General features: G+C 33.3%; 2 protein-coding genes and 1 long non-coding RNA gene across 7 annotated transcripts; 2 read left to right on the top strand and 1 right to left on the bottom strand.

The window, feature by feature from the left end:
* The first annotated feature begins 280 nt into the window (after window positions 1–280).
* LOC121244128 (probable carbohydrate esterase At4g34215) lies at window positions 281–1,325 on the top strand. The gene is made up of 2 exons (XM_041142174.1): window positions 281–826; window positions 1,122–1,325. The coding sequence occupies exons 1-2, from the start codon at window positions 281–283 to the stop codon at window positions 1,323–1,325; spliced, it is 750 nt and encodes a 249-aa protein (XP_040998108.1).
* A 3,715-nt stretch (window positions 1,326–5,040) lies between these two features.
* LOC121243915 lies at window positions 5,041–5,425 on the top strand. The gene is made up of 3 exons (XR_005936342.1): window positions 5,041–5,090; window positions 5,170–5,316; window positions 5,387–5,425. It is a non-coding gene; the product is annotated as an uncharacterized LOC121243915 (long non-coding RNA).
* Window positions 5,426–12,338: 6,913 nt separating this feature from the next.
* Window positions 12,339–23,048, bottom strand: LOC121244406 (centrosomal protein of 128 kDa-like). Of its 5 annotated transcripts, XM_041142469.1 has the most exons (13): window positions 22,830–23,039; window positions 21,985–22,038; window positions 21,758–21,872; window positions 20,022–21,265; window positions 17,849–19,341; window positions 17,385–17,515; window positions 16,419–17,266; window positions 14,003–14,115; window positions 13,444–13,633; window positions 13,157–13,371; window positions 12,936–13,076; window positions 12,638–12,752; window positions 12,339–12,543 (listed from the first exon to the last, which is right to left on the bottom strand). In XM_041142469.1, the coding sequence occupies exons 1-10, from the start codon at window positions 22,833–22,835 to the stop codon at window positions 13,324–13,326; spliced, it is 4,242 nt and encodes a 1,413-aa protein (XP_040998403.1). In that variant the 5' UTR covers window positions 22,836–23,039; the 3' UTR covers window positions 12,339–12,543; window positions 12,638–12,752; window positions 12,936–13,076; window positions 13,157–13,323. The 5 variants fall into 5 exon arrangements, with proteins under 5 accessions (XP_040998403.1, XP_040998401.1, XP_040998402.1 ...); XM_041142467.1 differs by having other exon boundaries at window positions 13,157–13,633; window positions 22,830–23,038; XM_041142468.1 differs by having other exon boundaries at window positions 13,157–13,633; window positions 21,985–22,054; window positions 22,830–23,037.
* Between the last annotated feature and the right edge of the window lie 1,369 nt (window positions 23,049–24,417).

The following is a 24,417-nucleotide window of genomic DNA, read 5'->3' as shown; positions in this document are numbered from 1 at the left end:
AAAAAATCATAAGACAAGGGAACATGCTAGCATTTTTGTGGTCGAAAACTGCTCGTATTGAGAGCTATTTTGTTTCTTGGTTAGAGAGTTGAGGGCTAGAAACAAATCATACACTCTGGACGGCACCAAAATTGGAGTTCCAAGTCATATAAATATAAGATGTGGCTTGCTTCTGTTCCAACACTGCAGAACTATTACTCCTGCAATATCTAAAAGACAGGAAAAAAGGATGTTTCTTTCCATCATCTTCTTCGTACTTGTTACTCATGTTGGGCCTGTCATGCCCGGAGAGCTCAAACCCAAAAACATATTCCTCTTAGCAGGACAAAGCAACATGACTGAAAGTGGAGGCGTTTACAATGACACCAAAACCAACTTGCTCAATTGGGATGGAAAGATTCCTCCACAATGCACTCCCACTCCCAACATCCTCACCCTATCTATAAACAAGACTTGGGAAATACCTCATGATCCACTTCATAAGGAAATTCATAATTTGAAGACCTGCGGGGTGGGACTAGGCATGCCCTTTTCCAAACAAATATTGGCAAAATATCCAAACTATGGAGTGATTGGTTTGGTCCCTTGTGCAATAGAAGGAACAAAGATAGAAATGTGGCAAAAGGGTACTAATTTATACAATCAATTGGTGGATAGAGCAAGAGCTGCAAGGCAAAGTTCTGGTGGTAATATTCGTGCACTACTTTGGTATCAAGGAAAGAGTGATTGTGGTGAGCAGGACTCTAGGCTCTATACGAGAAGGTTGGAGAAGTTTTTCAAAAATGTTCGACACGATCTAGACTCCCCTGATCTCCCCATTCTTATGGTACTTTTTTGGGTTTATTTATTGCTTAGTTCAATCAGTTACTTTTATGCACGGTTTCTTTCACAAATAATCTTACAAACTAATTTAACTTTATATGATACGTTAGATTTAATTTATAATAAATTGGCTTTTCCATTTAACGTGTCATATCAAGTCACGTCAGTTTGTGAATTTACTTTTGTGGGATCTCATTTTTACTAAAACATTTCTCCTTTCCCAAATTGGTTAGAGTTCCACATGAATCTTTGTAAATTAATCATTATAAAAATTCTAAAAATATACATGTTTTTTGCAGGTTATAGTTTCTACTGGACCAAGAAAGTCCCTAAGATTTAGAAGATATGCTCAGCTGAATATAAACCTGAAAAACGTCATGCGCATTGAATCTGTGGGATCAACCTTTTTAGCAGATCACCTGCTTTTGGATACAAATTCTGCTGTTGGCATTGGTCAGAAAGTAGCTAATAATTTTCTGTACAGTTTTTATCACTGGAAGTAATTAATCCAGTAATTAAACCTGGCCGATCATGCAAATTCAATAATCTAAATAAATAGCATGATGTGTGATCTGTATCATCTTAAATAACGTAAGATCAATCAAGGGAAATGGCCGGAGAGATCAACTAGTGATCAATATTGTCCTAGATCCATGAATATTGCTCTTTCTTTCTATGTTTGTAATGTACTCTGTTAGTGTTTTGATTTCGTTTGATTATAATGTACTCTAATATATATGCTGCCCCTTGGTAGCTGGAGAAACATTTGAACTATCATGAGAATTAAAACTCATGCATGGAATGTGTTGCTGACGAAAATTAATGTGCGTACAGGACATCTTGTGCCTAAGTTGCTTGGAATCTATGATCATGCAAACTGCTTAATCACATTTTGAATGATTTCATATATCAACCACTTAAATTAACAACCACTCAAAATTATGATATATTAGCTATTAATGTATTTGAAGATGACAAAATTTAGAATGATAAAAAAAAAACATTTATACACATGAGATGGCGCTAGTGGGATGCTTGAAAGTCTATCCCATGGTTACTACGAAGTTGTCCAGACGTTAATACAAAACTAATAAATCTTGGAATGAAATTCTTACGTACCCATCAAAGTAGCAAAACTAACTGATCCACATCGACCAATGCATCTTATGTTACCATTGAAAAAAATCGAGTTGAAATCTTTTGCTCAAAGATTATAATAGCATGAGATATATATATATATATATATAATTGTTTTCAAAAGTAAAATGAGTCAGCTTGACACGAAGATGATCATATTTTATTATTCTACTTATTATATGTTAATTAATAATCATGTTCTTATTAAATTAATATATCACTAAGTCAAATTAATATATTAATTGTGATAAAAATATGTGATAGAAAGAAAAGGAGAGAGAAATAATTAATAAAATATGTATTTTATGTATGTACAGTAATTTTCAAATTTGCAAAAACTTTTAAAAATTACTGTAGCTAAATTCTAAATATTTGAAATTTGACTAATCCAATGTGAGCATATTTTACTCTTTAATAGCTAAATACTCATTGGATTTAGCTTTTAGCTAATCCAATGAGAGTGCTCTAATATTAGGGAAGGAAAAATAAAATGGCTCACCTTTGTTTTGCCCGATTGGATTATTTTTTATAAGTTTTCTTTTTTCTTAATGACTAAAAAAATATTGTTTAATAATATTATAATTTTTTAAAAAAAAAAATTTAAAGGTGTTAAATGTTTCTTATAAAAAGTATTAAATTCATCTTAACATTCAAACACATTTTAAACTCAGTTTAGATAAACTTTATATAACTTGTTCCACTACTTAACTCATTACTATTTATAAAAAATTCGACTTAATTAAATTCAGTTCAACATCAAACACATCCTTAAGCTACACAGCATTGAGCACACCTGATGTGTCCGAAACCGGTTTACGTCCAAGTCACGGTTCAACGCGAAAAACTCGATCGTCTCTCGTTTCGTCTCTCTCTTCCCTTCCCCCCAGAAATTTCAAGGGTGGCCAAAATTCATAATCACACCAGAAATTTTCCCTTCCCTCGCTCTCGTCGGCACGGGATCACACTAGAAGTCGTCCCACTAAATGCATCTCTTCCCTTGTTATCTTCCTCTTCACTTTCTTCCTTCCCCTTTGAACTCGTTTCTTCCTTCGCTATCTTCCTCAGAACTTGTCCCACGAAAGTCGTCTCTTCCTTCCCACTGAACTCGATCCTTTCTCTATTGTGTTCGTACACCAGATCTGCGAACTCGAGTTATCGAAGATAAACCACACTTGATTCCAGGTCTACAGCCTCATCACAGTAAACTTCCTTCCAGCAAAATCAAACTTTATGGTTCCCCAGTACACTAATTTTGGTTGGTTAGGCATGATTGTTAGCTAGTGGTTTGTGTAAGTTTTTTGTATGTAGGTTGTTTTGTGTAAACTTTTACCTGAATGTTTGAGTATTTTTTGTGCCCATCAGCTGTTTGATGGAATTACTGAGCTAAAAGGACATTTGTGTGTGTCCAAAACCTCTTATAGAAGGTAACGGGTGCCAATTTCCATTGTTTAGGGCATGTGCAATAGAGCAATGTAAGATACCAATGCAATAATCGAAAATACTAATGTTCTGTAAATAATAGTTTTTTTATTGGTAATGTTTTGCAAATAATATTAAAAACTATATTTACTTTGCTATAACTGGAAGTATGATTTTTATAGCCTGAATTTAAGGATATATGCATGAGTTTCAAGACGTGTGGTGGCTTTGTGAAACTAAAAAAAAGGAATCTATGCAGCATGACATAAGAGCAGTTTCATTGCAGCATGATAGAAGACCAGTTTGAGTTATTGAAAATAGTTGACTCAATTGTTGGTGGCTAATGTGATTTTGGCAATGCGACAATGTGGCTAAAGTGTAATCAAATCCATTAAAAGGCAGTACTTAAGGCATTCAAACTCTGAATTTTCTTAGGTGTGTAGACTTCGCTTGAGAAAACAGTAAATAAATGCCTAAATTGTATCTACAGATTATTTGGTCATTTGATGTTGATTGCTATTCATTTGCATCAGCTTATCTTAAGTTGATTTTTGGTACTTTTAGGTTGTTCTGAGCTTCCAAGTTGTCCTAACTCAAGGAAATTGGTGGTCCCACTACAATGTTCCCTCAACATGCTTGAAGGAGATACTGGGTAAGCTGCATTGTTGATGCCTATATATTGTAGGTGATACCTGCAAAACTAAACATTGATGAATATTTTGAATATGAAGGTTTGATTATAAACAAGTATCAAACTACAAGATTTTTGGAAAACATTTTCAATCATTGCCGAGAGAAAGGGGAAAAAAGGAATTTGGACTTGGAAATACATTTATGATATAAATTTGTGTAAGACCAAGTTGCTAGAACAGGGAATTGTGGTAAGCAGCATGTGCTATTTAGGTAGATTCAGTAAAAAAGGATTTTGACAATGTCTTGAAATAATTGAGATATTGGTTTGACCGGTTAATCTTTTCAGGCTGGTTTCAATTACCCCACTACTTATGGTTTGTCTGCTTCCCATGGACTTCAACTTTTTCTCCTAGAATGAAGAATGTCTAGAGAGGAAGCAGTTTCAACGTTTGACGTTTGTACACCCGTCTTGCTACCCGAGACTAATCTTTATAGCATTTGACAATGTGCTTAGTTTTGGATTCTTGCATATTGGACCTATCTGGATTTAAATAAAATCTGTTTTTCTTCCTTTTCCTTTTTGAGTAGAGAAATAAAAGTTATTTCATTTAGTTGCATTAACATCTTGGACAAATATTAATTAGTTTCATTTAGGGTCTCCAGACTCTCCACCCAAGTTTTTTTCTTTTTTTTTTTTTTTTCATGAAACTAAATCTACATACTGTGGTCTTCATTATAACAATCACCAATGATTTAAGCAATGAGAGATTTTTTCATATTCTACAAAATCTTTTAAGACAATTAGTTAAATCACGTTTCTGTATTATTAACTTGAACTGCATTTATTTAGTCTTTTCTCTTTCATTTTTTTGGACCATGTATGTCTCATATTTTGACTGTTTGAGGCTTGAGCTTTCATTGCTGGTGGTTTTGCTTACCAAAGATATGAAAACAGGTTGGTTCAGGTGTCGGTTTGGTTGGCATTTGTCTTACCAATGTGAAAGCCTAAAAGGAATGCTAATTTGATAGAGAATAAATTTCAGAGAAAAGCTAATGCAGTTCGGAAGATGGAGAAGGATGTATTGCAGAGAAGGGAAGATAAGAGAGAGAGAGAGAGAGAGATGTTCAGAAGTTTGAGGTCGAACAAAATTTGCAAAGGGTCGAGAATAGAAATGCGCGAATATTATTGTCTTTGTGCTAGATCGTATCAAATGTAATAGTTTCTGCTTGGTTCAAATAAACTATATGGCACATGTAAATAGATGGATATTTTCTTTATTTTTCTTGTATGGATCAAGTGTAATGGTACTCCCCCTTGAATTAGGCAAAGCCTAATTAAGTACTTGATCAGGCAGTTTGTTGTATAAGGGGAGAGGTACTATGGAGGTTATGAAAAATCTAGTGTTTTTGGTCATTTTTCTAAATCTACTGGGCTATATACATTTTGATAGTACTATGTTTTGGTCCCTTTTGAACTTATCTATGACGTTCTTCATAACATTTTGGATCAATCTATTATACACACAGGATGAAAAGTGGAACAAAAATCTATACCCTATATATAGATTTTTCTCTCAATGTATATTATACAGACAGGATGATGATAAGTCCACAAAAATCTGCACAAGCTAGATAGATTTTTTCCCAAACTCACGCACGCACAGACAATAATCAACTGAACTGACATGGAACCATGATTGATTTCATATACAAATACACATGGTAAGCTTTACAACAAGTACTCCCATTTCCTTATTTGGAATCAAAATCTATACATTTCCACAAAACGATCTCCACAACCCGCCACACATAATTCATACACAATTGGACACAAAAACATCTACACACATACACCTGGACACAATCCACAACAACATATACACAATTTACAATATTTATGTACACAAGCTGTGAATATTTATGTCCTCAAAATATTCTGCACAACATGTCTGAAAAGCGACATGTACACAAAGCTGCCAAAAATTAACTCTCAAGTCCAGTCACACGATGCTGCCAAGAAATATGGGCAAGTCCAGTCAATAACATCGTACACCAATAATTGGCCAGCATGCTAATAATTAAAATTTTCATCCATTGTCTGAATTAAGCACCTATCTCCATGAAATTACATCGCATCAATATGCTCACACACCTAAAACAACACAGATAATATGTCAATCCACATGCATAACAAAAGTTTGGCAAAATCTACCAGACTTTCATTGAAATTCCGATAGGAACTACATGAACTATGTTCTCACATGGACTATGGACTAATATGTATGGACTTAATTGGCTTGATAGGAGAAAGACTGATGATATAGTTGAAGACAGGTGAATCCTGCTTGCAGTGGTAAAGAACATTTCTAAGAGCATGATACGAAGTAAACATAAAAAGGGAATCACAAACATTTTGAAAAATGGACATTCAAATATCCTCAAGCATCAAATGTTGTTACCTACAAAAACATCTTTTGATCTAAATCAAATCTCGCATAAACATCAGAACTTTCCGCGAATACTGCAAGAAACACATGAACAAAAATTTTCCAGAACTGCTATGCCACCAAATATTTCCCTCATATAACCCTATATCCTTCTGGGGAATAATATTTTATTTTAAAAAGAGAGAATTAACCTAAATACACAAGACAAACAAGTAAACTTATGATAAATAAATAGCGTAAACTAAAATTGAAAAAAGTAAAACAGTTTTACAAGTAAATTCTCTTTCAAGACACTAGCAGAATCCATCATAGTCTAATTGTTCCTAATATACACACAACTTCTTTGTTGGGTTACATAAAGTAACCCGGATGAAACCCAAAACCCTGAAGCACGCAAATAACCATCAGAATTGCAAAAACTTAATTGAACTTGGAGATCTAATCAAGTTGAAAATAAGTACAAAACAAATATTTCTGAAAATTATAATTAAAAAAAAAAAAAGTGAAGAATTAACTTAAGAAACAAAAATATCAAATTCGTCACTTCAAGGTAAAAGAATAGCACCCCATTCGATAACATAATTCCTAGTGCCACTGAAAATCAAAGATCAACCCACTCAGAAACCAAATCACGCTCATGAACATAGAGAAACCAAGTCAACCTTCTCAAAAATGGACATAGCTTGTCATCACCAAGAAATCCACAAAACAAAACCCAACGCAATAAACCACTGGAAATACCAGAAACAAAAACCAAATGGGTCACGACATCTCACCTCTAATTTAGAGATGGGTGTCGGGATCTGGTTCCTCTCAAGAGTGTCCATGTCCAGAGAAGAAGCTCCTCCACATACCTCTTCTTCTCTTCTCTTTCTCTGTGTCCCGGTTTCTTTCTACTCTCTGTCACTTTCCTTCTCCCACGGTGACTTTCTAGTAGATGAGATTCAAGAAGAAGCGGGAAGGCGGGAGAGTGGGAGTAGATTTTCTCGTGGGGATAACCCGGACCCTACCACCACCAACTACCCAGTCCCACACCCCAAATAAGACATGAAAGATATCAGCTTTACCCATTGAGCACCATTAGAAACGGAGCTTTACCTTGAGAGAGAGAAAGCTGGGCTACACAATCTACTCGGTGTTGTCAATCTGTAAAATGTGAATCTAGAACAGCTCGGCGGCGGCGACGAAGCTTTTGTTGGCGGTTCCGGAGGGGGACGCTGGTGCGGTAGAGCCACACACGAAGGTTGCTGGCGAACACCGGAATGGGGTTGGAGAAAATTTCGAATGGCAGGGACCGGAAAAGAATAACCCCATTACACACCAAAGAGTTCTACTAGACTGAAGCTTTACAAACATGCTTTATCACTTAAAAATATATAATTTTATTTTCTTAAGCTATGTTTAGGTACTAAACATTTTTCAATATTTTTCAAATATTCTTTTACTTTTAAAAAAACTTCACATGTCAAACAACTTAAAATACTCTCAATAAGATCCACAAATCTACTTCAATCTCTACTCATAACTATTCATAAACATTCTATAATACTTATCACTATTATATATAAATAAAAAATAAAATAAAAAATATTTATCACCATTATATATAAATAAAAAATAAAATTGCTATAATATATAAATAAAAAATAAAATCACGATAATATATAAATAAAAAATAAAATCACATTAATATTTATAACTATTAAATATAAATAAAAAATAAAATCATTATAATATATGAATAAAAAATAAAATCACTATAATATATAAATAAAAAATAAAATCACATTAATATATAAATAAAAAATAAAATCACTATAATATTTATCACTATTAAATATAAATAAAAAATAAAATTATTATAATATATAAATAAAAAATAAATTCACAATAAAATATAAATAAAAAATAAAATTACTATAATAAAATAACTATAATATATAAATAAAAAATAAAATCACTAAAATATATAAATAAAAAATAAAATCGCTATAATATATAAATAAAAAATAAAATAACTATAATATATAAATAAAAAATATTTATCACTATTATATATAAATAAAAAATAAAATCACTATAATATATAAATAAAAAATAAAATAACTATAATATATAAATAAAAAATATTTATCACTATTATATATAAATAAAAAATAAAATCGCTATAATATATAAGTAAAACATAAAATCACTATAATATATAAATAAAAAATAAAATCACTATAATATATAATAAATAAAAAATAAAATTCCTATAATATTTATCACTATTAAATATAAATAAAAAATAAAATCATTATAATATATAAATAAAAAATAAAATCACTATTATATATAAATAAAAAATAAAATCGCTATAATATATAAATAAAAAATAAAATCACTATAATATATAAATAAAAAATAAAATCACTATAATATATAATAAATAAAAAATAAAATTACTATAATATTTATCACTATTAAAGATAAATAAAAAATAAAATCATTATAATATATAAATAAAAAATAAAATCATTATAATATTTATCTCTATTATATATAAATAAAAAATAAAAACACTAAAATATATAAATAAAAATAAAATCACTATTATATATAAATAATAAATAAAATACTATAATATTTATCACTATTATATATAAATTAAAAATAAAATCACTATAATATATAAATAAAAAATAACATTACTATAATATTTATCACTATTATATATATATATATAAATAAAATCATTATAATATTTATCACTATTATATATAAATTAAAACTAAAATCATTACAATATTTATCATTATTATATATAAATTAAAAATAAAATCATTATAATATTTATCATTATTATATATAAAAGGAAAATAAAATCACTACAATATTTATTAATATTAAAAAATCACTATAATAAAATCATTATAATATTTATTATTAAAAATCAAATCACTATAATATTTATAGGACCCACACATTTTTCAACTACCTACTCAAAAGTCAACAACTCAACATACTTAACACATCCAAACAACTCAAAATACTCTCAATGGGACCCACAAACTCACTTCAATCTCTACTCATAACTATTCACAAACATTCTCAACACTTCTCAACATTTTTCAACACCCAAACGTATTAGTCTCATTTTTCTAAACCAAAACACACGTTTTAAGTTACCAAAAAAAAGGTAATAATAATACACATCAAGTGTGCTATGTAGGCAGACATATAAAAATACTCTTAATATTATAATGAAGTAAGAAAGGGAGAGTCAATCAGACATTCAAAGTAGACATCCTTCATCACTATTAAGGCCCACTCGAAAAGATGGTCAGATAAAAGCAAGAGGTCAGATGACTCGAAGGGGGCTTCTGCTTCTACTTTGACTTCTACTTCAACCTCTGGAAGGGAAAGATCCAGTAAGATGGTCTTCTCTAGCAAATATATTCAAGATCTCTATTGTACAATGAGAAATGAAAGATTATAAGAGACTGTAAACAAGCATATTATAGTAAATTTCTCCTCCCCAAATGACCATAGACATAGATATCATGTCGAACCACATAAATCTCTGTGTCTCATTCTTTTACTTTTCTTGCATTTGTTTTCTATATACCACCATAAATGAAAGCACTGACACCATACGGTAGCACCGGATTACTACCAGAGGCTCTAGACCACACCAATCGAGGCCCAAATCATCTCAGCGGGCTGAGAATGAATCTTTCTCCCTTTTCGGCCTGTTGTGAGATTTTTCCTACATTAACAGTGACGCCGTTTGTAGGATTCAATTCATTTTCTAAGCCGAAAGTGGGAGAACGACGAATTTCTGGTACTCTGGATAATCTTCAAATGAACAAATAAAGCTTTATCACTCATGTAGTTGATAATACTGTACATAACGTTGCAAGTCGAAACTATGCAATATCTCATATGAAAGCCATGGCAGTTCGGGATTTGAATGTGTTTGATTCGTGCAAGAGAGAAGGACAAAGTTCAGCCATAGAGGAAACTAATTCAAGACATGCATTTGTGAGAGAGAGAATGACAGAGACTTACATATATTCTAGTCGATCAGAAGGGTTACCGTCAATGGTGGCAAATAATGAGAGAGAGGGTCGATACAAACTAGGGCAATCGAGAGAGATTTTCACACGAGACCAACAACAGGAAATGGAGAGATTATTTGATTGGGGATGTACAGTAGTTCCCGATATTTGGGAAACCACTGTATCAACCCAAAATCAAATCCCTAATTTAGGGATTTGGATGGGAGGGGATTATTGAGGTTTTTCCCAAAAAGCATTCTAAAATTTAGAGATAACGAACGTGTAGAAAAGCATATGAGAATGCTCTAAAGCCTCTAGTAAATAAGGCCCAAAAAAAAAAGAGTTTAAAGTAGATTTTTTTTTTTTTTTAAAAAGATCCAATTAAAAAAAAACTAATTAACTCAATGCATGAGAGACAATCAAAATATTAAATAGATATTATATCATTATTAGTTTTAAAAGTATCCTAATAATAATTATTTTAGATGCTCTCATTTTAAGAATACACTCTTCTTTTATCATTAGTTTAATATATAATGTAAAAATTATAAATAGCAAAATCTAATTTTCAGATGTTGATAAAAAAAATTTTGTATGATCATATGACGAGACAAGGGCCCACTCTTTCCGAAATGTTTAAAATATGTATAGAATTTTATTAAAAATAATGATTATAATTTCTTTTAGAGTTTGTTTACATATTAAGAATATCTCATAATATCTTAAAATAATAGTAAAATAATTTGAATTAAAATATTTTATTAAATTTTAAGAACGAGAGAGAGAGAAAATGAAATTGACAATATATGAGAACAATTATTCCCAAACGAGCTCTAAGAATCTAAAGCACGAATTGTAAAATTAAATTTGATAAAATCCTTCAAATCGAAAGTTTTTTAATAAAGGTAATATAAAATCTTAATCAGTAATTTTACTTTACGAAAAAGATATTAATTATTTTTAATTAAAAAAGAAATGTAAAAATTAAAATAAATTTATTTAATTTTACTTTTAAAAAAACAAACCCTCAATTTTCTCAAATTCCCACACAAAATAAAATAAAAAATTTAACTTTTTCAAATCCCAAAACAACAATAATATTAAAAAATATATTCTAATAATATTTTATTCAACTTTTTAACTTTAATCTCAACTCATCTCTGAAAACAAACGAACCCTAAGTTTTTGCTTAGGTCCCCAAACCTACTGAGCCGCCCCTGAGTCCTCACCATTTTCATATCTTCTAAGCTCAAGCTAGCATTCACATCGATCGGTAATTGTTTTCATGATGTCATTTTTATCATTATATTTAAATATACATATTTACACATCAATGTGTATTTAAATAAAGATACAAAAAAAATGATAAATCACATATTAATATGTGGTGTAAGTGAGGACAAGTAAAATTTTTCTTTTCTTCTTGTATTTTTACATTTTTCCATTGATGGTTCGGTCGACAATACTCTTGTAATTGTTTTTAGCAAAATGACAGATCTAGTCATGCGAGGTGCAACGTGTAAATTTCATACACTTCTTTTGAGAAAAAAAAATGAGATCTACTAATAAAAAATAATTTAATTATGTGAATCTTAAAAATTCACATTTTTTTTAGAGAGTGCACTAGAACTTATACACTCTAAGACAGTAAACATCATTTGCTCTTATGATATAGTTTAAATTAAATTAAATTATAAATTAATACTTATTATATCAATGGTGTAAATTATATACAAGATAATGATATATTTATATTCTTTTATAACTTATTTTATAAGTGAACAATTTAATTGTGCTAATTTAATAACGTATTTTAGTTTAAAATAGAATTATAAAATAAGTAAAAAAGATTTGTAAGTTATTTTAGACCTCTATGTAACCCTTTGACCTTTTCAATGTAACTTGTGCCAATTTGAGAAAGAATATAAATGACAAAACAATAGAGCCACTATATCTTGCCAAGCTGGGTTACAAAGTTTCCATTAAGCCTCCAAATATCTTGGTGGATGTGCATCATCTGATATGGCTGCTGAAGACCAATCCTAGGAAGGGACCAACAACTCAAAAGGCTTAATCATCATTGGTCAAGAAATTTATAAGCAATTGGAAGAAATAGAAGAAGAAGGAAGAAGTTACCCTTATTCAAGGAGATCAGGCGAAGTGTCAATGCAACATAAGAATGGTGGAAGAACCAAGTGTTTGCCAGAACCAAAAACTTGTCCACAAATGATGTAAAACAGATAGCTATAACCTGTATTCAGGAGAGAACATAATTACAGATGCCATGAAGAAACTCTACAAAAAAGAACGGTATAAGACTCAAAAGAGTGAGAGGACCGGAAAAATTGCCCCAAAAGAAACATTATTAAGTAATGCTTGTAGTTAAGATCTTGGGAGTAAAAGACTCAAAAGCAATTATTCGCAAATAACTTACAAATTGGGAAACGGGTAGCAAGATCAAAAACTTTCTCCAGCAAATGAGCAAGCAAGTAACTAAAAACGCCCTCGCTGTCTCACATAATCTGTCCCAGAATCTTTGTCTTTGCTAGCTCTCAATGCCATCAAAACAATGCATCTGTAGACGGTGGCTAAAAAATATAAAACTTCTCCACCAAATAAGCAAACAAGTAAATAATGCCTTGGAAAAATCAGTACCAGCATCTTCATCTTCTGGTGATACACTAGCTCCCAATGGTGAATGATAAAATTTCTTACTTCAATTCCAATTGAATAAAAGAACTTGCACAACATCCCACTTCAAACTCAGGTAAGAATACCCAAGCAGTAACACCCAGTCGCAACTCTGTAGAGATTCTCTGTTCCTATTTTTGTTTTGCACCAGCTGGTTGTAAAAGCTGCACCGACAAGTCCTGTTGCTCCTTGCTCAGCAAAGAAAACCACTTCCTCATAGAATCAGCAAGAAGAGACTGAGTTGCAGTTACCTGAATCTTCACATTACTCTGAATGAGTGCATCAAAATCATCAGGAAGAAGCCCAAGCAAAGCAGTGGCAGTGGCTATTTGAAGGTGTAGACCTGCTTTCATGGTAGTATAACGACTAAGAAAAGTATATAAATTACATCTCAAATTTTCAACTCCTTTATCTTCATATCCACCAGCATCAACTCCAAGCCTGAAATTAAAATCAGAATTACATTATTAGATAAAAGGAAGTACCTCAGTGAAACTCAGTCTGACAGCCCAATATGAAGCTCAATGTCTCAGCGCTGGTTGAAATCAAGATATGCCCAAAGGTTTTGTTTCTTGCTATGTGATAAATAAAATATCAATAATTTTTTACCATCAATATAATTATTTCAAATCTTAATTAAAAAAAAAAAAAATCAAAGAGCAAACAAAAAATATAACCAAAAGGCAGAACTTCAAGGCTGCCAATTTAGCATAAGGTGGAGCAATATCCAAAATTACGAACATAAATATCAGCCAACATTAAAGTAAATTACCCATAAAAAAAATTAACGTAAATTAAACATAAACCTACCTCCCAAGTTGTCCAAGGAGAACAACAATAGCAGCAGCAAAGTCCTCCAACACACACAACTCCAAAATTTTCAACAGCTGAGGAATCATTTTGATGCATGTCCAGTCCCATCTCTGATAAAAAAACAAAATAGGCAGATGATAACAATCAGAAGAACAGCTCTGCGCAAGAAAAAATCTTCAAGGCATGAACTAAGTCTCTAAAGAATTTAGCTTTCGACACATGAACTACATCGACCTCATATCAATTCACAAGATATCAAACATAAATTCTTCTCAATATAATTTGTATGCTTTGAAACTTTCCATCAAGGTAATCAAATTCTCTCTAAAACACTATTTGCTTCAAGGAGAATCCTAGTCTATTTTAAATCATGGTCATAAGAGAGTTTCGTCAACATGTCACAATATAAGTCTCATTGTAGTCAAAAGTCACACTTTTAACATCCACCGACAACATGCTGCATAGTAAGACTAAAAGTGTTATCCATCACTATTTGTGCATGTTTGGGATTGTGGTGGGTAATATAGCTTTTAGTTTAAAGCTTATAGTTGTAGAGCTTAAGTAATAAGCCCTACTATTAAAAAGTTATTTATTATTTGGTAACCATATGTCTAAGGCCTCGTTTGTTTTCGCAGATGAGTTGAAATTAAAGTTAAAACTTGAATAAAATATTGTTAGAATATATTTTTTTAATATTATTTTTGTTTTCAAATTTGAAAAAGTTGAATTATTTATTTTATTTTGTGTAGGAATTTGAAAAAGTTGTAATGATGAGATGAGATGAATTGAGAGGAGCTGTGAAAACCAATGAGGCCTAAGCACTTTCAAACAAGTTACATTTGTTTGAAAACAATATATAAAAAAAAAAAAGAACAGTTACAAATGCAAAGAGATTACTCAAAACAAACTCATAAACTGATGTCGTTTCATGAAATCTGTTAGATCTACTTTATAATAAAAGTAACTTTACAATCTAACATACCACATCAAGCTACATCAGTTTGTGGGTTTATTTTTGTGTAATCCTTTTGTAGCTAAAGTATTTTCCTAAAAAAATACTTTTTGAGATATAAATGACATAGAAAAGGTCATCTAAAAGTTGTGTAAGTATTTTCGGCCATTGAAAGTCTTTCTTAAAATTAAAATTACGTTCTGCATTATCTAGAAATGCATGTTTGAGGAAATCATCATTTTGATGCTTTTCTTCAAAAGTACTTTTTAGCTTATTTGATATTAAAAAGTACTTAATATGTAACACCCCAAACAACCTAATTCATTAAAGAGTTTTTATGGCTATTTAAGCACTTTTTAAGACTCCTATCATAACCCCAAACAAATTCTTCAATGTGGGAAAGCCACCACATCAAACGCAATGACCAAGTTTCCAAGGCCAGTAGCTAAGATTACACATCAAGACATACAAAATAATTTTTTGTAGCATTATAAAATCATTAGAAGTGCAAAAGGCACAATCCAAATAAACGGGCATATAAAAGTTATTCACCTATTTAGAAAGAGAATTTTCAACCTTACAGATACAAAATAATTATGCTCTTCGTTAAATCACCACTTGTGTCAAAAACTTAAACTAATAGAAAGAAGTACATTTAATTATTTATATTTTTGTTTCAACACTAATATTCAATTGTGGGCCAGACTCTTCCAACACGTGAAATATTTAACTAAATGGGATAGAGTGTAGAGTCAAGATTCGAACTCAAGGCCTCTACTCTGATAACATATTGAATCACCACTTGTCTCAATAGCTTCAGCTGATGGGAAAAGGTAGATTTAATTATTTAAATTTTTGTCTTTACACGTCAATGAGCTGCACTATAGCATAGGATCCAGTAATTGTGCTTCAGCAACACACATCATTCACATTGAGCTAATTTTAAGTAGACACCTCTTTTTGCAAAATAAAATAATCACTGTTTTTTATTTTTAAGCACATTTTTACCTATTTAATTTTCATGAGAGCTACACATACCACTGATGACCCCTAAATCTCATTACCTAATACCAGCAAAGTTTATATATTACCTTTCATGTGATTATCAAGCCCAAGTCAAACATAACTACTTAGCAAGGGTGCTAGCACATCACCTCCTTATAAACAAGAAATTCTTCTCTTAAACAATAAAAGTAAATAGCTCTTTTATGTCAGGTTGATTTTTTTTTGTTTTTGTTTTATAAGTTATTTCAGGTTGAGTTTTAAAACCTAATGGCCCATGTGTAAATATATTTGAAACTCAAGAAAATTAGTCCAACATAACAGCCTCACAGGGAGCTGCTAAGACAATCCACATTTCAGGGTGGGAAGATAATAAGATATATGTGGTCGATCCACAACTAAAACACACAAAGCAAAGAGTGATAAGATAGCGGAACAATAAGAAAGTGAATCCCATACCATGTTGGATGCAACCAGCTCCACCAACGATAGAACATCAGTAAGGTGACAGAGACACATACTAGCAATGGAGTGTGATTGAGTAGTGGGCATCTCATACTTTTCCAAGCAACGGGAGGTATCAAAATTCACATCGGCGGCACAATAAAACCCTTCATGGCTTGAACTTACTTCAGATTTAAAACTGTTATACAGAACTTCAGAATTCAACAAATCAAAGGATTTAATCACATCATAGTTTGTGGTTTCCAACCCAGCATTATTCCAGATGAATTTCAAGAGCAATGATGTCACAGTATCTATAGAAACAGCATCCTTCGAAAATGGGCATTTGGTGCATGGATGGAAAAGAAATTGATCCTCGCTTACAGACAAAGAATGAGAAGCAGCAGGATCAGAAAAATTTACTCCCTCAAGTAACATCACTATTGATTTGAAGACAGTCACCATCAAACCGTACTTCGTGGCACTGAAAAGCTTTTGTCCACACAGATAAGCAAAAACATGAAGAATGCTAAGCACCAATGAAGAATCACAAGCATGCCTCCGAAAGATGTTGTAGGATGCCTCACATATAAAACCAATCTGGTCTATTGCTGCACATATTGATGCTAATATAACACTCCCAGCCACCAACTGATCAGCAGAAGGAACTTCATATGAAAAACTAATAGTCACACCATCCAAGAGGAAGTTAATTCTTGTATCACATTCGATAAATGTCTCACATGATATATTAGTGTACACCAGAACTCTTCCGTCTATAAGGAATTCCTCAATGAGACTAAGAAGTTCATCCAAGAAATCAAAATCTGCAAGCATGCTTCTTGTCTCCACATCGGACATCACTGCCAAAAAGAAAAGGATAAGAAAAAAGAAAATGACCAGTAAACATATCTAAACAATCAAATTAAGCAATTGTATCAACTATGGAAATTATATATAATGTGTAATAAATGAACAGACCTGCACGTATGTGCCCAGAGAAAGAATCCAACCAGAGGATGGAATCCGTATTCAAGCAGTTTCCAACTTTCCTTGGAGCAGCGGAGGACAAATTAAGCAGCACCAATGTAAAAAACACGCAGACCTTTTCCCTGAAACATGTCAATGATATGAAAATAAATTAGTTCCAACCTTAAAAAACTCATTGTCTCAATGACGTCAAAGCCTCCAAACTAAAGATCAGTCATGCAGTTTTTTATAAATAAATCAATCTAATCAAAGCATAGAGGGGCACAACAATATGCATGAAATAATATACTTGAGAAACCCCCACTTATAAAGAGGAACAAAAATGCACCCATAAATTCTATGAAGTTAGCAAAAAGGAAAACTATTGATGGATGCCATCCACCCATAAGGAGTCTTGTATAGTTTTATTAACAGCAAGAAAATCGTATTAACTTGGATGGCAATGAATCACTTACACAAGTAAAATATTTTCTTCCATCATAAGAGCAAGTAGAATCTTTGGCACCACCCACTCCGTTTGAGAAAGCAAACAGCACCGAGCTATACAAGTTTTGGTAGTTTTAAATATCTTAGAAATGACATTACGATCTCTCATGTTGGGAGACACGACACAGTATTTTGGAACAGTGTCACATGCAGACCCCAATTCACTTTCAAATGGAAAATTAACTTCCTCTTCTCTTGATCTAGGCAAATTACTAATGCCCACAACCAGACCCGAGTTCTGGACCTGCTGAGGCCTAGCATTTCCTGCCTCTACAGTCGAGAAACCATTCTCAATGACAGCAACGGAATCAGCAGGGGCTACAATCTTATGCAGTGACAGATTACAGGAAGGTCCTAGAGCAGTATGTTTTAGCTTATTGGACTCAATTTCAACATCAATAACATCAAAGCTGTGCTCAGTCGATACCTCTTTATAGATCCATTCCACTACTAAAGCTTCAGAACAATCCACATCAAATATTTGCCTGTTATCAAAGTCAATAATAGGTAGACTAGGTGACACAGGCCTTTTGGCTGCCATCCTGTAATGTTGCTCGTCAGCAGCATCATCCAAGTCCAGCAGTTTCATGTACTCACCATCAGCTACATCCTCAAAACTTGCCATAGTTTCAAGATTGCTTGAATCCTCCAAGACTTCAGTTCCAGATTTTTCTGTCTTCTTTTGCTCGTCACTGACACAAAAATGCTTCTTATGTACCTCTTCAGGAGATACCTTGCTCTTTTTGTGCAACCCATCAAGCGTGCCATGTGGAATGCATTGTGGATTAGGAGCCAGACATCTTACTTCTTCCAAGGGACTGCCTATTCGTCTGTCTAACATACCGTGCAACAAAGATAGATTCTCTTCTATCTGCACACACAACTTCTTACCCTTGGAATACAAATATTCAATGGGCTCAGCAGAATCAAGTAACCAGTTTCTCTTCCTACTACAATCACAACCTCTGCCAACATCATCGCTATCAGCAATTTTGACATTATTTTCACCCACCACTGCAGATTTTTCACAGCACCTCAATTTAGTAACTTCACCAGACAAGTTGGATATTGTTGGTTGTGCATTCAAGTTCTCTTCAACTAATTTTGTGGATGTAGTACCAGAAAGAGCACCCTTCTCCTGTGAGCCCATTAACTGTCCATCAGAAAAAGATGCCATACTCGAATTTATTGCAGAAGTCTGTAACATTTTCCAGTTAGAGCATCCAAGCGGAGACTCCAATTTAGAATTAATACCTGAAATGGGCTCATCAAAATTTCCTCCAGATATAGGTAGCAATTGTGCAGGATGTTGGAGGCTTTGCCTGAGAGGATATGAGACATCCATATCCATGCAACTAGGTCTCACAAGTTCATTTTCACTTTGAAGGTGTGCCCGAGTTGGTTCCAAACTGCAGAGGTTCTTCATCATGTTTAACCTTTGCATATATGCAATCGAAACATTCTGCAAAGCGCATTAAACCATCCAATAAATAAGAACATGAGTAGATGCACTTATAAAAAAAACATGAGTAGATGCTTGTTCATGTTTTGAGGGCAGTAGGGAACATGAAAACAAATTTTCAAGCCAATAATAAGAAATAAAATGTAAATGCTCACAACTGTGCAGCAAACACCTAGTGCATTTAAATGATTCTAGCTAAAACGAAGGCAAATGTGTACACAATTGGGACTATTGACTTATTTAATTGAATAAATGAGATATAAGACTTCCTGATTACCAAGAAGAGAAAGGGGCAAGAAGGCAGGCTACTTCAATAAACTGATTCTTTTTTTTATAAGTAAAAATTTATCAAAAAAAAAAATCAGTTTATTTAGGCTTAGAACTGATTCTTTCAAAGAATATTTAGGCTGTATAAGCTATGAACAATTCTGAAGCCGTCCATCCATTAATAGTTTATGCTCTACTGACCAGATTATTACACTAGAAAGCCATTCAAATGAATAGTTGGGTTCAACTCTCATCAACCCTGCATCTAAGAAAAAATGAACCACTAGCAAATCAAAGTAAGAGACATCAAAATCTGTACTCTATGTTTCAATAATAATTCCCATGGAAAGAACCATTACTTCGAAAATCAAATAAAAAATAAAAATTTTTATTTAATGAAACAGGAAACTAACCTTTTCTGGGTCATCAATACCTTCAGCTCTAGGTGCTAATGACTCATTCAGTATATCCAAGCGATTTGCAAATTGATCAAACTCTAGCTTCAAGTGACCAAGTTCCTGTTGAAGGATGCGGTTATGACTTTTTTCCAACTTGGCCACTCTTTTGGCATGCTTTGCTTGCTTTTTCTCCAACTTCAGTTCTTTTTTCAAAAGCTTCACATTTGCATTTTCAGAAGCGATGGTTTTAACTGGTGCTACAGTAGATCTCTCAACCAACTTTCTAGAGGGCTGAAGTTCATTTTTTTTGTTTTCTCGTAACTGTTGAGACAACCGATCAGCACGACATTTTTCTAGCATGGCCTTTTTCCAATTCACATCTGCAAGATTTTTCTGCTCTTCTGCTTTTGCCATCTTGGAATCTGCACGTTTTTTCTCCTTGATTGCCTTCTGGTTTTCAACCTCAAACATTTTGTTCGACTCTTTCAAGAGCTCCAAAACCGATTTGTGTTCATCCACTTCTCTGTTTAATATCTCACATTGAAGCCTGTTCTTCGTTTTAACAGATTCAGGATTCAACTTATTATCAGTCTGGCCACCTAGAAAAGCCAAATTTTGAAATACCCTCTGTCTATTCTCTTCCAACTGCCGATACAAGTTATCAGCATGACATTTCTCTTCAACAGCCTTCTTCCCATTAGCTTCTGCAAGCTTCCTTTGCTCCTCTGCTTTGGCCATCTCCAAATCTGCACGTTTTCTCTCTTTGAGAGCCTTCTTTCTTTCTTCTCCAAGTCTTTTGTTTGCTCGTTCAAACTTCATTGTTTCAGAGGCTAACTTTGACTTTGCTTCATCAGCCTCTTTCTTCAAAATCTCCAGCTGAAGCCTGTACTGCTCAGCCTTCTCTGCTCCAGTTCTGGCAATCCTTCTTTCTTCAACCTTCTCGGCTTTTAAAGATTTGAACATTTCTGCAGCTTTCTTTTTCTCACCCTCAGCATTCTTCCTTTCGGTATCTGCCCTTATTTTCTCTTTCTCAAGAAGCTCCTTGAGCCGATTGATTTCTTTTTCCCTTTCAGAAATGCAATCTTGAAGAAGCCTCACTTTTTTATCTCTATCTACAGCATTTAAGCTTGCTTTCTGCTTTACTTGAGAGATCTCAGATTTCAAAACAGAGATTTCATTCTCCAAAGATACTCTAGCTATAGACTCTTTTAGCCGCCCCTCCTTCTCATTGTCTGCTCGTGCCTGCTCCTCCTCAAATGCTGCAAAAGCACAGAATTACAAAAGGGGGCAGACAAGTGCAATGTAATAACCAAGATACAATGTGCACCCACACACACATGCATAAAAAGTAAAGTATAAAGCATAAAGACTTGTTTCATAAAATTTTGCTCATTCTTTCCTTTTAGGCCTCCCAGTATTTCTGATTTTTTCTATTTGTTTCTATCCTAGAAATTCATACCATATAATGTCAAGACTCACTTGCCTAGTGGCATGTGCAGATGCTTCATATCTCTTATTACATGCACATCATTGTCTTTGACATGAATGAGTGCGATATTAGGCCATAATATTTATATGCCATAGCCATATCACTCTATCATGAAATTATTCATACAAATGACACAAGAAAGTACTCAGTAGACCCCAGAATAGGCTTCACACATGAGCACCTATCACCAGCCCAATTATCTCATCTGCAATTGAACCCACTTTGGAACCGACTGAATAAAATCAAAATTTAACCCACTAACCTTTCTTGAGAATGGCATTCTCAGATTGAAATGTATCAATCTGTGGTGTAAGGATGTTCACCGCTTGCCGCAGCGCATACCTCTTCTTTTCAAGATTCGAGTATTTCTCCCTCCACTGAAGACCGAGATTTTGTTTTTGGTCAAAACAAAGAGGTTTCCAAAAAAGCATGAAATAAAACCGCATTAAAAAAAACACACACACACGAAGTCATGAGCGAAAAACATACCCCCTTACAGCAGGGATTCTCCGCCTCAAGCTTTACTGCCAAATCCGCCGCCATCTCTACAGGTTCACGACTTTGGGAAACAAATTCAAACAAATAAACAAGTCCAAAAGCCACGAAAATATATTAACAAAATATATAGGGTGATAAAGAAGCGTGGGTGATAAAGAAGCGTAATGTTTAGAAATGTTGTTTTCTGTAAATTTTCTTTCCTAAAGTTTATCAGCAAGAAAACGGGGAGAGAGAGAGAGAGAGAGAGAGAGAGAGAGAGAGAGTTACTGGGGGTTTTATGGTGCTGGAATGGATTTGTTGATGAGATGCCCCATTGAATGACGTAATGATAAGAGACAAAAACCCTAAACCCTAAGATCTCTAAAGAGCACAACAAGCACTGACAGAAAGGCAGAAGAGGAACTAGGGTTCAATTCTAAATGGTCACACGCTTTGCTATTGGTGCGCGTGTTAGCCACAACCACGAGGGTTGTAAACTTCCAAGGTTTGAAATTATTGGGCTTTCGACCTCGATTCCGAGATGTACATCCTGCGCTCTGACTCTGACTCCGACTTGTCGGTACGGAGTCAGAGCTGAGTCGGGTTTTGGGTAACGGAAAATCATCAAGAAACTGTCACCAAGTTCATCTCATCAAAAGCATCAGTGATTGTAAAAATTAAAATCATGGGTAACGGAACATCAAACACAGTTGCTTAGATCAGTGTAAAATCATTATAAAACTGAGAAGAAAACAAGAAAAATCTCATTGCCATGTCGCCTGTTTGGAATAGATCGTTGGATTTGCAGTAACAACTAAAAACAAAGAGTTAGAGACATGGGTAAAAGAGGCACTTACCGACATGGACTCTTCGATGGGCAGTGGGTAAGGACACTGAGAGTGGAGACCAAAAGGCGAGGGGGAGTGTTATGGACCACGAGGAAGACGACCGAAACAGAGGGGACTTCGGGTTGTGGAAGACGAGACTTGAGATGTGGAAGACATGAAGAACTGAATAAAGCTAGCTCCAAACGGCACCGTTTACTCCAGTTTTATGTTATGCTTATTATGCTATGCGTTTTACTTTTTATGTGTAATTCTCAGTACTGTGTTTTGCTTATAAGACTACGCGGTGTCCTGTGTGTGTGAGTGAGTTTGTTAGTAGATATATGCATTTGGAGGGGAAGAGATGGAACGATCTTGCATTAGGAATTATCTGGAAACTTGTAAGGAGGTTGGGAGGCCCTCGAAGCACTCTTGTGGCGATTTGAGTTTTTTGAGTTCATCTTTCTATTTTATCAAACACTTCACAAGCTTTTTACTTTTCTCACACAACACACCATTTTCTCTTTAATTTATTTTCCTGATTACATCCATTTTACAATAGTACATCTATTTCTATTTCCTAAGTCATTCTATTTTATATTTTTACTTCACTTTATATTGAGAACCATAATAGGGATCTGTCGATGGACGGCATCTGCACGGCGGGGTAGAGATCCAGAGGTGACCAACGGCGAGTCGACAACGAGCTAGCAATAGTGGGAGCAAAGACTATGGGTTTACAATCCGTGGAGTGAGAAGTGAAACTGAGAGCACTAACAATACTGTAGAAAAAGTAAAAATGTCAAATTTGGATGTTGTCATTTAAAGAAATTTATACGTTAGATTATTATATTATCTGTTTAATAATAATAATTTTTCTCTGATTTTCATTTTTGCCAACTTAATTATCTAACAATCATATTTATAATTTTTGAATCCAATAAATACATTTTGCTAACTATTTTGCTCAAAGTTTTAAATACTATTTCGTTGACCGTTTTGGTTAAGGTACTGGAACATAAATTTTGATACCGGTACCGTTTCGGGATAGTCTATATATAGATAAATAAATTATATATGTATAAATTATATTTCAAAATAATATCAATGTAAGTCTTAAAAAGTTAAAACACAAATTTATAAAACTCAATAATACTTTTAAGTTCTCAATCTAGTTATTACAAAAAATAATCCCTCATCTTCATCACGAAAATGAGAGTAAGGATTTGATTTTTAGTCCTCGAGCAAAGGGGATTAAAAAAAAGTTAAGAAAATAGTTTTCAAATGTGAGAATTGGAGTGAAAATTGTAAAAATACACTAAAAATATAAAATTTCGGTCAGCACACTGAAAATCGCCGGTACATCGAAAACTTATCGGTATTGATCGAAACGCACCAGTATGACTAGTATTTGATTCGGTATGAAACACATACCTTCCCTATACCGATCACTGCCCGACACGATAAATACCAGCAGGTATGACACCGTATTTAAAACTTTGATTCTCCTACCTAATAATCACATGTAGGATTTAAGGAGAAATCGTTCATTGATTCCTTGCTTACCTCTATGCCAACCAGTAACCATACATCAAACACAAACTTAAACCAAAAGAATGAA

The sequence above is a fragment of the Juglans microcarpa x Juglans regia genome, chromosome 8S (assembly GCF_004785595.1).
Source record: "Juglans microcarpa x Juglans regia isolate MS1-56 chromosome 8S, Jm3101_v1.0, whole genome shotgun sequence".
NCBI lineage: Eukaryota > Viridiplantae > Streptophyta > Magnoliopsida > Fagales > Juglandaceae > Juglans > Juglans microcarpa x Juglans regia.
This window is presented reverse-complemented; position numbering and strand designations above follow the sequence as displayed.